This window comes from Oncorhynchus kisutch, linkage group LG22 (genome assembly GCF_002021735.2).
Source record: "Oncorhynchus kisutch isolate 150728-3 linkage group LG22, Okis_V2, whole genome shotgun sequence".
In the NCBI taxonomy this organism is placed as follows: domain Eukaryota; kingdom Metazoa; phylum Chordata; class Actinopteri; order Salmoniformes; family Salmonidae; genus Oncorhynchus; species Oncorhynchus kisutch.
In genome coordinates, this window is record NC_034195.2 from 57788850 (window position 1) to 57805533 (window position 16684).

Consider the following 16684-nt stretch of genomic DNA (forward strand, 5'->3'; position numbering starts at 1 on the left):
AAGAGAATTCTCTTGGTAGATAATGCGGTCTACATTTGATTGTGAGGAATTCTAAATCAGGTGAACAGAAGGATTTGAGTTCCTGTATGTTTCTTTCATCACACCATGTCTCGTTAGTCATAAGGCATACTTGAATTGTTCATTCAATTGTTTATGGTTTATTGAACAAGCATGGGAAACAGTGTTTAAATCCTTTACAATGAAGATCTGTGAAGTTATTTGGATTTTTACAAATTATCTTTGAAAGACAGGGTCCTGAAAAAAGGGACGTTTCTTTTTTTCCTGAGTTTATTTGTATTTATTATGGATCCCCATTAGCCAAGGCAGCAACTACTCTATGGTTAGCTGATATGTTAAACACCTGTCCAGGTGATGCAAGATCTGGCAGAAGAATGCAGTGTCTGAGCAGAGGCATGCGCCCATTGAGATGAGCACCATACAAGACCTCAATAGACCAAAAAGCTAAATGACTGCTTGCTCCACGCATGTCTAAACTTAATTAGACCAAACAGCTCATTTCTGGTTATATTAATTTTGACAATAATTTAGTGGTAAACCCCCCACCCCCACATACGCTACTTTCTGTTCCTAACTGTAACAAAGACGCTGTGAGTGGAGAAGCAGGCGAAACGTTTAATAAAACCACAAACATAGAACCAGACAACATAACAGTAGCTTCATATCACAGCATCATACTGCCTGGGGACCTAAGGGAGTGACAGATAAAGGGTAGGTAATGGAGGTTCATGATGACATGTAGGTGCACGTAATGATGGATCCCAGGACCGGTGGTTCGTAACCCGGCAACGTCGAACTCCAGAGGGGAGTAGACGTGACACTAACATTAAAACTGAAACTAAATAACATGAAAACTAAATAGAAATGTTTGTATAAAACTAAATATAAAATAGGAAATCGGATCTGAATATGAACTGAATTTCACATCAAAATCCTAAATCAAATGTAAATAACCTTGATACTGAGAGAACAGCTTTTCACTCTCTGTACATCTATTATTCAACTGCCTTGTTTTCTACTTGGGCTTTTATCACGTTACTTAAAGCAATAAAGTCATTGTTGGTAATAATATTATATTATTAATAAAATAAATGATACATCTCGTTTCACTACTCGCACTTCTTTATACTTAGGTCAGCATTTCTGAAAGTCAAAACCAGACATTTTTAAGTGATTGAAATTCGGCAACATCTCAATTGACATTGTGTTGACTGTGTTGCCAGTCAGAGAGCCTCGGATAGTCATAATCCACCAACAACTCAATGTAGACATTGCTACAGCTTTTAGAAATCAAATGATTGGGATATTTCGATGATGCATTGAAAGGTCCATCGACAGAGACAGAGACAGGACTGTTAAGTGCGACCAGTTTGGTGGCATATGAAATATTTTGTTGTATGACCAGTAGTTTTATTTTGGGAGCGACTAGGAAAAGAATCTCCCAGATAATAATTGTAATGATCAGGCTTCTCTGTACCATAGTTAGAGAACAAAGTGAGAACAGATTAGTTAGCGTCATGGTTATATCATTACTACAGCGAAAACGGCCTGCTTCTAGCCCAACCAGGTCAAAATATCTTCTGTGGTTTAACCCAACGAGAGAATGTCACAAGTGTTTCCCTAAAAGCTGTCTGAGTTAAAACATCTTCTACTGTACAATAAAGTGAATAGCTTAATGTGTTGTTATGGTTCTGGATGGCCAGACAGCTAGCTAAAATGACAAGAAGCTGCCATGTGTTGTTATGGTTCTGGATGGCCAGACAGCTAGCTAAAATGACAAGAAGCTGCCATGTGTTGTTATGCTTCTGGATGGCCAGACAGCTGGCTACAATGACGAGAAGCTGCCATGTGTTGTTATGCTTCTGGATGGCCAGACAGCTGGCTACAATGACAACAAGCTGCCATGTGTTGTTATGCTTCTGGATGGCCAGACAGCTGGCTACAATGACAACAAGCTGCCATGTGTTGTTATGCTTCTGGATGGCCAGACAGCTAGCTACAATGACGAGAAGCTGCCATGTGTTGTTATGCTTCTGGATGGCCAGACAGCTAGCTACAATGACAACAAGCTGCCATGTGTTGTTATGCTTCTGGATGGCCAGACAGCTGGCTACAATGACAACAAGCTGCCATGTGTTGTTATGCTTCTGGATGGCCAGACAGCTGGCTACAATGACAACAAGCTGCCATGTGTTGTTATGCTTCTGGATGGCCAGACAGCTGGCTACAATGACAAGAGGCTGCCATGTGGCGAATAGTAAGTGACTCGTTTCAGCTAGTTTGACCTTGTTATTGATACCATGTCTTGTTTTGAGGTGTTTTCTAATAGAGGTGTCTATTCTAATATGGCTAAAATTTGCTAGCTAGCTAGCTTCACTTATGTTTTCAATAAACATTGGAGACAAACCTAGTCTGTTTTGCCCCATATTTGGGCATGTGTCGGTTTTGTTGCGAAACAACCAACTTGTCTATTGCGGATCGCAGGGACCACATTTTACATTCTGAAATTCTGTTTTGGGCCATTCTAAAACTACTTGTGCGTCGTTAACCACTTGTTTATTCTTCGTTCAGTCATGTTACCTCATTGGCTAGCTAGCTAACAACCTGGTAACTTCACCAGTATATCTGAACATCTGGGGACACAGAAAGAAAGGAAGAGGGATATCTTCTTCAGTAGGTCAATGATCATAGAAATGAATGAATGACAGATCTCTTACATGTTGTCATCACAAACCTGAAGTGTTTGAAGGGAAATTTCCAATTCAATGTATCTAAATAGGAAAATTGTGCTTTTACACAATGTAGAAACCTAATATTTCAAAAATAACTTTTTGTAATGTCAATGACAGGTATTAGTATCAACATTTTAGCTTTTATAATAAACACATTTCTTTACCGTGTTACATATTAGTTTCTAGGACACAACACATGCTTCAAAAGTAGAATTCATAAAAGCCTAATATAGGCCGTATCTCTGAATTAAACACATCTTGTTTTCTGGTGCTCCTAAGTTTCATGTGGTGCTCCTAACTTTTTAAAGTTGGGAGCACCAGTGCTACCAATGAAAAATGTTGAAGAGATACTTCTGGATGTTGGCAAAGAAGCACTTTATGTACTTCCCCAGAGTCAAATGAACTCATGGATACCATCTGTATGTCTCTGCGTCCAATATGAAGAAAATTAGAGGTAGTTCCGTGAGCCAATGCTAACTAGTGTTAGCGCAATGACTGGACGTCTATGGTATCTACTCGCAAATGCTAGTTAGCGACTTACTTTAAACTGAAGTATCTATTTAATTTGGAACCATGCCTGTAGACTCATCTGGTCAGACACCATGCTGGACAAAAGAGAGGCCTCACACAATCAGCCCCAAAAGAGAGGCCTCACACAATTAGACTCAGCTGGAAACAGAGCATATAATGACTTGATCCTCCAGCACGTGTGTGTATGTTTCTGTGTGTGTGTGTGTGTATGCATTTGTGTGTGTGCGTTTGTGTGTGTGCACTTAATGTTTTATTAGGAAATTGTACTAATTATCTCATGTTATGAAGCAAACTATTTTGTGGAGGTGTCACCGGCTGAAGCGCCCAAATTGTCAAATAAATTCAATCAATGATAACTCTGTCCTCTAGCAGAACACTCAGCACCAGGAAGACAATAGTGTCAGATGGACACAGGACAGATGATAACTCTGTCCTCTAGCAGAACACTCAGCACCAGGAAGACAATAGTGTCAGATGGACACAGGACAGATGATAACTCTGTCCTCTAGCAGAACACTCAGCACCAGGAAGACAATAGTGTCAGATGGACACAGGACAGATGATAACTCTGTCCTCTAGCAGAACACTCAGCACCAGGAAGACAAAATAGAGAAGGAACATGGTAGATCCCAGCATCTTGTTCATCCTCCACTTACACACAGCAATACTGATGATGACGAAGAGGAGCATGAGGAAGAGCAACACAATGGCACAGAACAGACCGTTGGAGCTGACGGGCACCGGAGCAAAACCATGGAACGACGACCACAATAACCACGGGACTGGCAGGCTGGGGGGGGAGAAAAATATTATTACCTTGTACAGCTATGTCGACAAATTTTAATAAATTGGACTCATAACCCCTTTTTTCCATAGTCCTTTAAGCCTCTTGCTCAGAGCCTGAACCAGTTACAGGATGTTAGCTCATAGTTCTGGGGACTAGTGAACTACATCTAGGAATGTGAATACATTTTGGAGTAGCTTGGAGGTATTCAAATGTTGGTAGTGTTTTCAGTAGTTAACAGCTGTTTTACCATGTAATGGTGTAGCTAACTACTGGAGCTACACACTACTGTTTTACCATGTAGCGGTGTAGCTAACTACTGGAACTACCCACTACTGTTTTACCATGTAGCGGTGTAGCTAACTACTGGAACTACCCACTACTGTTTTACCATGTAGCGGTGTAGCTAACTACTGGAACTACACACTACTGTTTTACCATGTAGTAGTGTAGCTAAGTACTGGAACTACACACTAATGTTTTACCATGTAGCGGTGTAGCTAACTACTGGAACTACACACTACTGTTTTACCATGTAGTAGTGTAGCTAAGTACTGGAACTACACACTAATGTTTTACCATGTAGTAGTGTAGCTAAGTACTGGAACTACACACTACTGTTTTACCATGTAGTAGTGTAGCTAAGTACTGGAACTACACACTAATGTTTTACCATGTAGTGGTGTAGCTACCTACTGGAACTGCATACTACTGTTATTTACAAAAATAAAATATGGGTGAACTAAGCAATAATACATTTTATTTTTCTGCAACAGACCTTCCTACTTCTCACTTAAAACATAGTTTTTGTGTTTAATAGGCCAAATTACACATTTGGTTATCATCTGAATCCAGAGCAGTGGCGTCATGCCCTTAGGGGGCACATGCTCCCTCAAATAGGGCAGCCGGTAGCCTAGTGGTTAGCACGTTGGGCCAGGAACTGAAAGGTTTGTCTGGAATACCCTAGCCGACAATGTGAACACTGTGGATGTGCCCTTGATCAAGGCACTTGAGCATAATTGCACTGGATAAGAGCTTTGACTAAAATGTAATTTGTTAAAAAAAAAATATTTCTCTGTAATAACACTAACCACATAGCAATTTTATGAAGTTGGCTTTAGCTTGATAGGTTCCCAACCTCATAAGTAGCTACCAAGAAGCCATTTCATGTTATCAATCAAGTTAGAGTAGCTATCTTGTGAAATCAAATCAAATCAAATGTTATTTGTCACATACACATGGTTAGCAGATGTTAGTGCGAGTGTAGCAAAATGCTTGTGCTTCTAGTTCCGACAATGCAGTAATAACCAACAAGTAATCTTGTCTAACCATCTTAACTGGCATTCCTGCTGGAAAGGTTTATAGACTTTAGAAAGCGGGCAATAACTACATGTACTGAATAAGACTCACATTCCTTTCAATATTTTACCCAGATATTAGCAGAGTTGAGTTTCTTTATAAAAAAAAAGAACCACCAGTCAGGAAGACACAGACAGCTCATGAGGTATGCTTAGATATGCATAAAAATATACATTTTTTAAAAATAGTATGAAGCATGATTATGGCTCCAGATTGCAGGGAAAATCCCCAGCTCCAGAGTAATCTGTTCTTACCCTTTGTAGTCTGACATTCCAGATTGAGATATGGTCATTTATAACTAAGTAGTTTGGGATGTAGGGAACTAGCTTTTAAAATTCATTTGAGTTAAGTGAACTTTATTTTTCTTAAGGGTAGCTTTAGTGTAGTTTAACATCATTCAGTGTGAAGGTGATGGCACTCACCCCATGGTGATGTCGAAGATGTTGGAGCCCACAGAACTGGACACAGCCATATCCCCCAGTCCTTTACGGGCCACAATAACACTAGTGATGAGGTCAGGGATGGACGTTCCTGCAGCCAGGATGGTTAGGCCCATGATCTCCTCTGAGATGCCTATGGTCTCTCCCACCTGACAGAAACAGGGTGTTGTGTTAGGTTCTAATAGGAACATTTTGTTATATTTGTCTCCGTAGTGGTAGGTTGAGTAACACAGGGTGTTGGTTCTAATAGTGTTATATTTGACTCAGTAGCGGTAGTGAGAGGAACACTGGGTGGTGGTTCTAATAGTTTGTTCTATTTGACTCCGTAGTGGTAGGTTGAGTAACACAGGGTGTTGGTTCTAATAGTGTTATATTTGACTCAGTAGCGGTAGTGAGAGGAACACTGGGTGGTGGTTCTAATAGTTTGTTCTATTTGACTCAGTAGCGGTAGTGAGAGGAACACTGGGTGTTGGTTCTAATAGTGTTCTATTTGACTCAGTAGTGGTAGTGAGAGGAACACTGGGTGGTGGTTCTAATAGTTTGTTCTATTTGACTCAGTAGCGGTAGTGAGAGGAACACTGGGTGTTGGTTCTAATAGTGTTTGACTCAGTAGTGGTAGTGAGAGTAACACTGGGTGTTGGTTCTAATAGTTTGTTCTATTTGACTCAATAGCGGTAGTGAGAGGAACACTGGGTGTTGGTTCTAATAGTGTTTGACTCAGTAGTGGTAGTGAGAGTAACACTGGGTGTTGGTTCTAATAGTTTGTTCTATTTGACTCAGTAGCGGTAGTGAGAGGAACACTGGTTGTTGGTTCTAATAGTGTTCTATTTGACTCAGTAGCGGTAGTGAGAGTAACACTGGGTGTTGGTTCTAATAGTTTGTTCTATTTGACTCAGTAGCGGTAGTGAGAGGAACACCGGTTGTTGGTTCTAATAGTGTTCTATTTGACTCAGTAGTGGTAGTGAGTAACACTGGATGTTGGTTCTAATAGTTTGTTCTTTTTGACTCAGTAGTTGTAGTGAGTAACACAAGGTGTTGGTTGTAATAGTTTGTTCTATTTGACTCAGTAGTGGTAGTGAGAGTAACACTGGGTGTTGGTTCTAATAGTGTTATTTGACTCAGTAGCGGTAGTGAGAGTAACACTGGATGTTGGTTGTAATAGTTTGTTCTATTTGACTCAGTAGCGGTAGTGAGAGTAACACTGGGTGTTGGTTCTAATAGTGTTATATTTGACTCAGTAGCGGTAGTGAGAGTAACACTGGATGTTGGTTGTAATAGTTTGTTCTATTTGACTCAGTAGCGGTAGTGAGAGTAACACTGGGTGTTGGTTCTAATAGTGTTATATTTGACTCAGTAGCGGTAGTGAGAGGAACACTGGGTGTTGGTTCTAAAAGTGTTTGACTCAGTAGCGGTAGTGAGAGTAACACTGGGTGTTGGTTCTAATAGTTTGTTCTATTTGACTCAGTAGAGGTAGTGAGAGTAACACTGGGTGTTGGTTCTAATAGTTTGTTCTATTTGACTCAGTAGCGGTAGTGAGAGTAACACTGGGTGTTGGTTCTAATAGTTTGTTCTATTTGACTCAGTAGTGGTAGTGAGTAACACTGGGTGTTGGTTCTAATAGTTTGTTCTATTTGACTCAGTAGTGGTAGTGAGTAACACTGGGTGTTGGTTCTAATAGTGTTTGACTCAGTAGTGGTAGTGAGAGTAACACTGGGTGTTGGTTCTAATAGTGTTCTATTTGACTCAGTATCGGTAGTGAGAGTAACACTGGGTGTTGGTTCTAATAGTTTGTTCTATTTGACTCAGTAGCGGTAGTGAGAGGAACACTGGGTGTCTCTAATTGTGTTTGACTCAGTAGCGGTAGTGAGACTAACACTGGGTGTTGGTTCTAATAGTTTGTTCTATTTGACTCAGTAGCGGTAGTGAGAGGCACACTGGGTGTTGGTTCTAAAAGTGTTTGACTCAGTAGCGGTAGTGAGAGTAACACTGGATGTTGGTTGTAATAGTCTGTTCTATTTGACTCAGTAGCGGTAGTGAGAGGAACACTGGGTGTTGGTTCTAATAGTGTTATTTGACTCAGTAGTGGTAGTGAGAGTAACACTGGATGTTGGTTGTAATAGTCTGTTCTATTTGACTCAGTAGCAGTAGTGAGAGTAACACTGGGTGTTGGTTCTAATAGTGTTTGACTCAGTAGTGGTAGTGAGAGTAACACTGGGTGTTGGTTCTAATAGTGTTTGACTCAGTAGTGGTAGTGAGAGTAACACTGGGTGTTGGTTCTAATAGTGTTCTATTTGACTCAGTAGCGGTAGTGAGAGTAACACTGGGTGTTGGTTCTAATAGTTTGTTCTATTTGACTCAGTAGTGGTAGTGAGAGTAACACTGGGTGTTGGTTCTAATAGTGTTATATTTGACTCAGTAGCGGTAGTGAGAGTAACACTGGGTGTTGGTTCTAATAGTTTGTTCTATTTGACTCAGTAGCGGTAGTGAGAGTAACACTGGGTGTTGGTTCTAATAGTTTGTTCTATTTGACTCAGTAGCGGTAGTGAGAGTAACACTGGGTGTTGGTTCTAATAGTTTGTTCTATTTGACTCAGTAGCGGTAGTGCCAAAAGGAAGACTACCTCTTCTACCAGCCTTCTTTAATTATTCTACTATTCTTGTTCATTAGACTCATACAAAAGCCTGGGGATGTAGTTAGTATAACTTACCTGATGTGCCCACCACACCATGAGGTAGGAGAAGACGGCGATCCATAGGATAGACCCCAGGAAGGTGATCACAAAAAACCTCTTATATATCTGCAGAACAGATAGAGAAAAGCAATGTCTTCTGTCACTGCCTAGCTGAGGTATACTTCCACCATACAGTTTGATAGACTCAGGGACAGTAAATGACAACATCAAATACAGGCAGTTCCACTAGTTCTATCAGTTCTACTAGTTCTATCAGTTCCACTGGTTCTATCAGTTCTCAGGTCCACTAGTTCGATCAGTTCCATCAGTTCCACTAGTTCCATCAGTTCCACTAGTTCTATCAGTTCTACTAGTTCTATCAGTTCCACTAGTTCCATCAGTTCCACTAGTTCCATCAGTTCCACTAGTTCTATCAGTTCCACTAGTTCTATCAGTTCCACTAGTTCCATCAGTTCTATCAGTTCCACTAGTTCTATCAGTTCCACTAGTTCCATCAGTTCTATCAGTTCTACTAGTTCTATCAGTTCCACTGGTTCTATCAGTTCTCAGGTCCACTAGTTCGATCAGTTCCATCAGTTCCACTAGTTCCATCAGTTCCACTAGTTCTATCAGTTCTACTAGTTCTATCAGTTCCACTAGTTCCATCAGTTCCACTAGTTCCATCAGTTCCACTAGTTCTATCAGTTCCACTAGTTCTATCAGTTCCACTAGTTCCATCAGTTCTATCAGTTCCACTAGTTCTATCAGTTCCACTAGTTCCATCAGTTCTATCAGTTCTACTAGTTCTATCAGTTCCACTAGTTCTATCAGTTCTACTAGTTCTATCAGTTCCACTAGTTCCATCAGTTCTATCAGTTCTACTAGTTCTATCAGTTCCACTGGTTCTATCAGTTCTCAGGTCCACTAGTTCGATCAGTTCCATCAGTTCCACTAGTTCCATCAGTTCTACTAGTTCTATCAGTTCCACTAGTTCCATCAGTTCCACTAGTTCCATCAGTTCCACTAGTTCTATCAGTTCCACTAGTTCTATCAGTTCCACTAGTTCCATCAGTTCTATCAGTTCCACTAGTTCTATCAGTTCCACTAGTTCCATCAGTTCTATCAGTTCTACTAGTTCTATCAGTTCCACTAGTTCTATCAGTTCTACTAGTTCTATCAGTTCCACTAGTTCTATCAGTTCCACTAGTTCCATCAGTTCCACTAGTTCCATCAGTTCCACTAGTTCTATCAGTTCCACTAGTTCTATCAGTTCCACTAGTTCCATCAGTTCTATCAGTTCCACTAGTTCTATCAGTTCCACTAGTTCCATCAGTTCTATCAGTTCTACTAGTTCTATCAGTTCTACTAGTTCTATCAGTTCCACTAGTTCTATCAGTTCCACTAGTTCTATCAGTTTCACTAGTTCTATCAGTTCCACTAGTTCCATCAGTTCCACTAGTTCCATCAGTTTCACTAGTTCCATCAGTTCCACTAGTTCCACTAGTTCTATCAGTTCCACTAATTCCACTAGTTCTATCAGTTCCACTAATTCCACTAGTTCTATCAGTTCCACTAGTTCCACCAGTTCTATCAGTTCCACTAGTTCCACTAGTTCTATCAGTTCCACTAGTTCTATCAGTTCCACTAGTTCCATCAGTTCCACTAGTTCCATCAGTTCCACTAATTCCACTAGTTCTATCAGTTCCACTAATTCCACTAGTTCTATCAGTTCCACTAGTTCCACCAGTTCTATCAGTTCCACCAGTTCTATCAGTTCCACTAGTTCTATCAGTTCCACTAGTTCCATCAGTTCCACTAGTTCCATCAGTTCCACTAGTTCCATCACTTCCACTAGTTCCATCAGTTCCACTAGTTCCATCACTTCCACTAGTTCCACCAGTTCCACTAGTTCCACCAGTTCCACTATCAGTTCCATCAGTTCTATCAGTTCCACTAGTTCTATCAGTTCTCAGGTCCACTAGTTATATCAGTTCCATCAGTTCCATCAGTTCCACTGGTTCTATCAGTTCTCAGGTCCACTAGTTATATCAGTTCCATCAGTTCCATCAGTTCCACTGGTTCTATCAGTTCTCAGGTCCACTAGTTCGATCAGTTCCATCAGTTCCACTAGTTCCATCAGTTCCATTAGTTCTATCAGTTCCACTAGTTCCATCAGTTCCACTAGTTCCATCTGTTCCACTAGTTCCATCACTTCCACTAGTTCTATCAGTTCCACTAGTTCTATCAGTTCCACTAGTTCTATCAGGTCCACTAGTTCTATCAGGTCCACTAGTTCTATCAGGTCCACTAGTTCTATCAGGTCCACTAGTTCTATCAGGTCCACTAGTTCTATCAGGTCCACTAGTTCTATCAGTTCCACTAGTTCCATCAGTTCCACTAGTTCCATCAGTTCCACTAGTTCCATCAGTTCCACTAGTTCTATCAGTTCCACTAGTTCTATCAGTTCCACTAGTTCCATCAGTTCTATCAGTTCCACTAGTTCTATCAGTTCCACTAGTTCCATCAGTTCTATCAGTTCCACCAGTTCTATCAGTTCCACTAGTTCTATCAGTTCTACTAGTTCTATCAGTTCCACTAGTTCTATCAGTTTCACTAGTTCTATCAGTTCCACTAGTTCTATCAGTTCCACTAGTTCTATCAGTTCCACTAGTTCCATCAGTTCCATCAGTTCCACTAGTTCCATCAGGTCCACTAGTTCCATCAGTTCCACTAGTTCCATCAGTTCCACTAGTTCCACTAGTTCTATCAGTTCCACTAATTCCACTAGTTCTATCAGTTCCACTAATTCCACTAGTTCTATCAGTTCCACTAGTTCCACCAGTTCTATCAGTTCCACTAGTTCCACCAGTTCTATCAGTTCCACTAGTTCTATCAGTTCCACTAGTTCTATCAGTTCCACTAGTTCCATCAGTTCCACTAGTTCCATCAGTTCCACTAGTTCCATCACTTCCACTAGTTCCATCACTTCCACTAGTTCTATCAGGTCCACTAGTTCTATCAGTTCCACTAGTTCCATCAGTTCCACTAGTTCTATCAGTTCCACTAGTTCCATCAGTTCCACTAGTTCCATCAGTTCCACTAGTTCCATCAGTTCCACTAGTTCCACTAGTTCTATCAGTTCCACTAATTCCACTAGTTCTATCAGTTCCACTAATTCCACTAGTTCTATCAGTTCCACTAGTTCCACCAGTTCTATCAGTTCCACTAGTTCCACCAGTTCTATCAGTTCCACCAGTTCTATCAGTTCCACCAGTTCTATCAGTTCCACTAGTTCCATCAGTTCCACTAGTTCCATCAGTTCCACTAGTTCCATCAGTTCCACTAGTTCTATCAGTTCCACTAATTCCACTAGTTCTATCAGTTCCACTAATTCCACTAGTTCTATCAGTTCCACTAGTTCCACCAGTTCTATCAGTTCCACCAGTTCTATCAGTTCCACTAGTTCTATCAGTTCCACTAGTTCCATCAGTTCCACTAGTTCCATCAGTTCCACTAGTTCCACCAGTTCCACTAGTTCCACCAGTTCCACTAGTTCCACCAGTTCCACTATCAGTTCCATCAGTTCTATCAGTTCCACTAGTTCTATCAGTTCTCAGGTCCACTAGTTATATCAGTTCCATCAGTTCCATCAGTTCCACTGGTTCTATCAGTTCTCAGGTCCACTAGTTATATCAGTTCCATCAGTTCCATCAGTTCCACTGGTTCTATCAGTTCTCAGGTCCACTAGTTCGATCAGTTCCATCAGTTCCACTAGTTCCATCAGTTCCATTAGTTCCATCAGTTCCACTAGTTCTATCAGTTCCACTAGTTCTATCAGTTCCACTAGTTCCATCAGTTCCACTAGTTCCATCTGTTCCACTAGTTCCATCACTTCCACTAGTTCTATCAGTTCCACTAGTTCTATCAGTTCCACTAGTTCTATCAGTTCCACTAGTTCTATCAGGTCCACTAGTTCTATCAGGTCCACTAGTTCTATCAGGTCCACTAGTTCCATCAGTTCCACTAGTTCTATCAGTTCCACTAGTTCCATCAGTTCTATCAGTTCCACTAGTTCTATCAGTTCCACTAGTTCCATCAGTTCTATCAGTTCCACCAGTTCTATCAGTTCCACCAGTTCTATCAGTTCTACTAGTTCTATCAGTTCCACTAGTTCTATCAGTTTCACTAGTTCTATCAGTTCCACTAGTTCTATCAGTTCCACTAGTTCTATCAGTTCCACTAGTTCCATCAGTTCCATCAGTTCCACTAGTTCCATCAGGTCCACTAGTTCCATCAGTTCCACTAGTTCCATCAGTTCCACTAGTTCCACTAGTTCTATCAGTTCCACTAATTCCACTAGTTCTATCAGTTCCACTAATTCCACTAGTTCTATCAGTTCCACTAGTTCCACCAGTTCTATCAGTTCCACTAGTTCCACCAGTTCTATCAGTTCCACTAGTTCTATCAGTTCCACTAGTTCTATCAGTTCCACTAGTTCCATCAGTTCCACTAGTTCCATCAGTTCCACTAGTTCCATCAGTTCCACTAGTTCCATCAGTTCCACTAGTTCCATCAGTTCCACTAGTTCCATCACTTCCACTAGTTCCATCACTTCCACTAGTTCCATCACTTCCACTAGTTCCATCACTTCCACTAGTTCTATCAGGTCCACTAGTTCTATCAGTTCCACTAGTTCCATCAGTTCCACTAGTTCCATCAGTTCCACTAGTTCCATCAGTTCCACTAGTTCCATCAGTTCCACTAGTTCCACTAGTTCTATCAGTTCCACTAATTCCACTAGTTCTATCAGTTCCACTAGTTCCACCAGTTCCACCAGTTCTATCAGTTCCACCAGTTCTATCAGTTCCACCAGTTCTATCAGTTCCACCAGTTCTATCAGTTCCACTAGTTCCATCAGTTCCACTAGTTCCATCAGTTCCACTAGTTCCATCAGTTCCACTAGTTCTATCAGTTCCACTAATTCCACTAGTTCTATCAGTTCCACTAATTCCACTAGTTCTATCAGTTCCACTAGTTCCACCAGTTCTATCAGTTCCACCAGTTCTATCAGTTCCACTAGTTCTATCAGTTCCACTAGTTCTATCAGTTCCACTAGTTCCATCAGTTCCACTAGTTCCATCAGTTCCACTAGTTCCATCACTTCCACTAGTTCCATCAGTTCCACTAGTTCCATCACTTCCACTAGTTCCACCAGTTCCACTAGTTCCACCAGTTCCACTATCAGTTCCATCAGTTCTCAGGTCCACTAGTTATATCAGTTCCATCAGTTCCATCAGTTCCACTGGTTCTATCAGTTCTCAGGTCCACTAGTTATATCAGTTCCATCAGTTCCATCAGTTCCACTGGTTCTATCAGTTCTCAGGTCCACTAGTTCGATCAGTTCCATCAGTTCCACTAGTTCCATCAGTTCCATTAGTTCCATCAGTTCCACTAGTTCTATCAGTTCCACTAGTTCTATCAGTTCCACTAGTTCCATCAGTTCCACTAGTTCCATCTGTTCCACTAGTTCCATCACTTCCACTAGTTCTATCAGTTCCACTAGTTCTATCAGTTCCACTAGTTCTATCAGTTCCACTAGTTCTATCAGGTCCACTAGTTCTATCAGGTCCACTAGTTCTATCAGGTCCACTAGTTCTATCGGGTCCACTAGTTCCATCAGTTCCACTAGTTCCATCACTTCCACTAGTTCCATCAGTTCCACTAGTTCCATCAGTTCCACTAGTTCCACCAGTTCCACTAGTTCCACCAGTTCCACTAGTTCCACCAGTTCCACTATCAGTTCCATCAGTTCTATCAGTTCCACTAGTTCTATCAGTTCTCAGGTCCACTAGTTATATCAGTTCCATCAGTTCCATCAGTTCCACTGGTTCTATCAGTTCTCAGGTCCACTAGTTATATCAGTTCCATCAGTTCCATCAGTTCCACTGGTTCTATCAGTTCTCAGGTCCACTAGTTCGATCAGTTCCATCAGTTCCACTAGTTCCATCAGTTCCATTAGTTCCATCAGTTCCACTAGTTCTATCAGTTCCACTAGTTCTATCAGTTCCACTAGTTCCATCAGTTCCACTAGTTCCATCTGTTCCACTAGTTCCATCACTTCCACTAGTTCTATCAGTTCCACTAGTTCTATCAGTTCCACTAGTTCTATCAGTTCCACTAGTTCTATCAGTTCCACTAGTTCTATCAGGTCCACTAGTTCCATCAGTTCCACTAGTTCCATCAGTTCCACTAGTTCCATCAGTTCCACTAGTTCTATCAGTTCTACTAGTTCTATCAGTTCCACTAGTTCCATCAGTTCCACTAGTTCCATCAGTTCCACTAGTTCTATCAGTTCCACTAGTTCTATCAGTTCCACTAGTTCCATCAGTTCTATCAGTTCCACTAGTTCTATCAGTTCCACTAGTTCCATCAGTTCTATCAGTTCTACTAGTTCTATCAGTTCCACTGGTTCTATCAGTTCTCAGGTCCACTAGTTCGATCAGTTCCATCAGTTCCACTAGTTCTATCAGTTCCACTAGTTCTATCAGTTCTACTAGTTCTATCAGTTCCACTAGTTCCATCAGTTCCACTAGTTCCATCAGTTCCACTAGTTCTATCAGTTCCACTAGTTCTATCAGTTCCACTAGTTCCATCAGTTCTATCAGTTCCACTAGTTCTATCAGTTCCACTAGTTCCATCAGTTCTATCAGTTCTACTAGTTCTATCAGTTCCACTAGTTCTATCAGTTCTACTAGTTCTATCAGTTCCACTAGTTCCATCAGTTCTATCAGTTCTACTAGTTCTATCAGTTCCACTGGTTCTATCAGTTCTCAGGTCCACTAGTTCGATCAGTTCCATCAGTTCCACTAGTTCCATCAGTTCTACTAGTTCTATCAGTTCCACTAGTTCCATCAGTTCCACTAGTTCCATCAGTTCCACTAGTTCTATCAGTTCCACTAGTTCTATCAGTTCCACTAGTTCCATCAGTTCTATCAGTTCCACTAGTTCTATCAGTTCCACTAGTTCCATCAGTTCTATCAGTTCTACTAGTTCTATCAGTTCCACTAGTTCTATCAGTTCTACTAGTTCTATCAGTTCCACTAGTTCTATCAGTTCCACTAGTTCCATCAGTTCCACTAGTTCCATCAGTTCCACTAGTTCTATCAGTTCCACTAGTTCTATCAGTTCCACTAGTTCCATCAGTTCTATCAGTTCCACTAGTTCTATCAGTTCCACTAGTTCCATCAGTTCTATCAGTTCTACTAGTTCTATCAGTTCTACTAGTTCTATCAGTTCCACTAGTTCTATCAGTTCTACTAGTTCTATCAGTTCCACTAGTTCTATCAGTTTCACTAGTTCTATCAGTTCCACTAGTTCCATCAGTTCCACTAGTTCCATCAGTTTCACTAGTTCCATCAGTTCCACTAGTTCCACTAGTTCTATCAGTTCCACTAATTCCACTAGTTCTATCAGTTCCACTAATTCCACTAGTTCTATCAGTTCCACTAGTTCCACCAGTTCTATCAGTTCCACTAGTTCCACTAGTTCTATCAGTTCCACTAGTTCTATCAGTTCCACTAGTTCCATCAGTTCCACTAGTTCCATCAGTTCCACTAATTCCACTAGTTCTATCAGTTCCACTAATTCCACTAGTTCTATCAGTTCCACTAGTTCCACCAGTTCTATCAGTTCCACCAGTTCTATCAGTTCCACTAGTTCTATCAGTTCCACTAGTTCCATCAGTTCCACTAGTTCCATCAGTTCCACTAGTTCCATCACTTCCACTAGTTCCATCAGTTCCACTAGTTCCATCACTTCCACTAGTTCCACCAGTTCCACTAGTTCCACCAGTTCCACTATCAGTTCCATCAGTTCTATCAGTTCCACTAGTTCTATCAGTTCTCAGGTCCACTAGTTATATCAGTTCCATCAGTTCCATCAGTTCCACTGGTTCTATCAGTTCTCAGGTCCACTAGTTATATCAGTTCCATCAGTTCCATCAGTTCCACTGGTTCTATCAGTTCTCAGGTCCACTAGTTCGATCAGTTCCATCAGTTCCACTAGTTCCATCAGTTCCATTAGTTCTATCAGTTCCACTAGTTCCATCAGTTCCACTAGTTCCATCTGTTCCACTAGTTCCATCACTTCC

The 16684-nt window shown here is 41.0% G+C and overlaps 2 protein-coding genes across 2 annotated transcripts in view; one reads left to right on the top strand and one right to left on the bottom strand.

Annotated features, from left to right (window-relative positions):
* The window catches only part of LOC116356317 (uncharacterized), a 124655-nt gene that overhangs the window by 7057 nt on the left and 100914 nt on the right, over positions 1–16684 (top strand). The gene's annotated exons all lie outside the window — the stretch shown is intronic.
* The window catches only part of LOC116356290 (sodium/potassium/calcium exchanger 1-like), a 49450-nt gene continuing 33379 nt past the window's right edge, over positions 614–16684 (bottom strand). The window contains exons 7-9 of the mRNA XM_031801367.1: positions 8572–8661; positions 5847–6013; positions 614–4071 (exon numbers count right to left, since the gene is read on the bottom strand). Coding sequence (XP_031657227.1) covers positions 3822–4071; positions 5847–6013; positions 8572–8661 — 507 coding nt within the window. The 3' untranslated portion in view covers positions 614–3821. The remainder of the gene's footprint in view (positions 4072–5846; positions 6014–8571; positions 8662–16684) is intronic.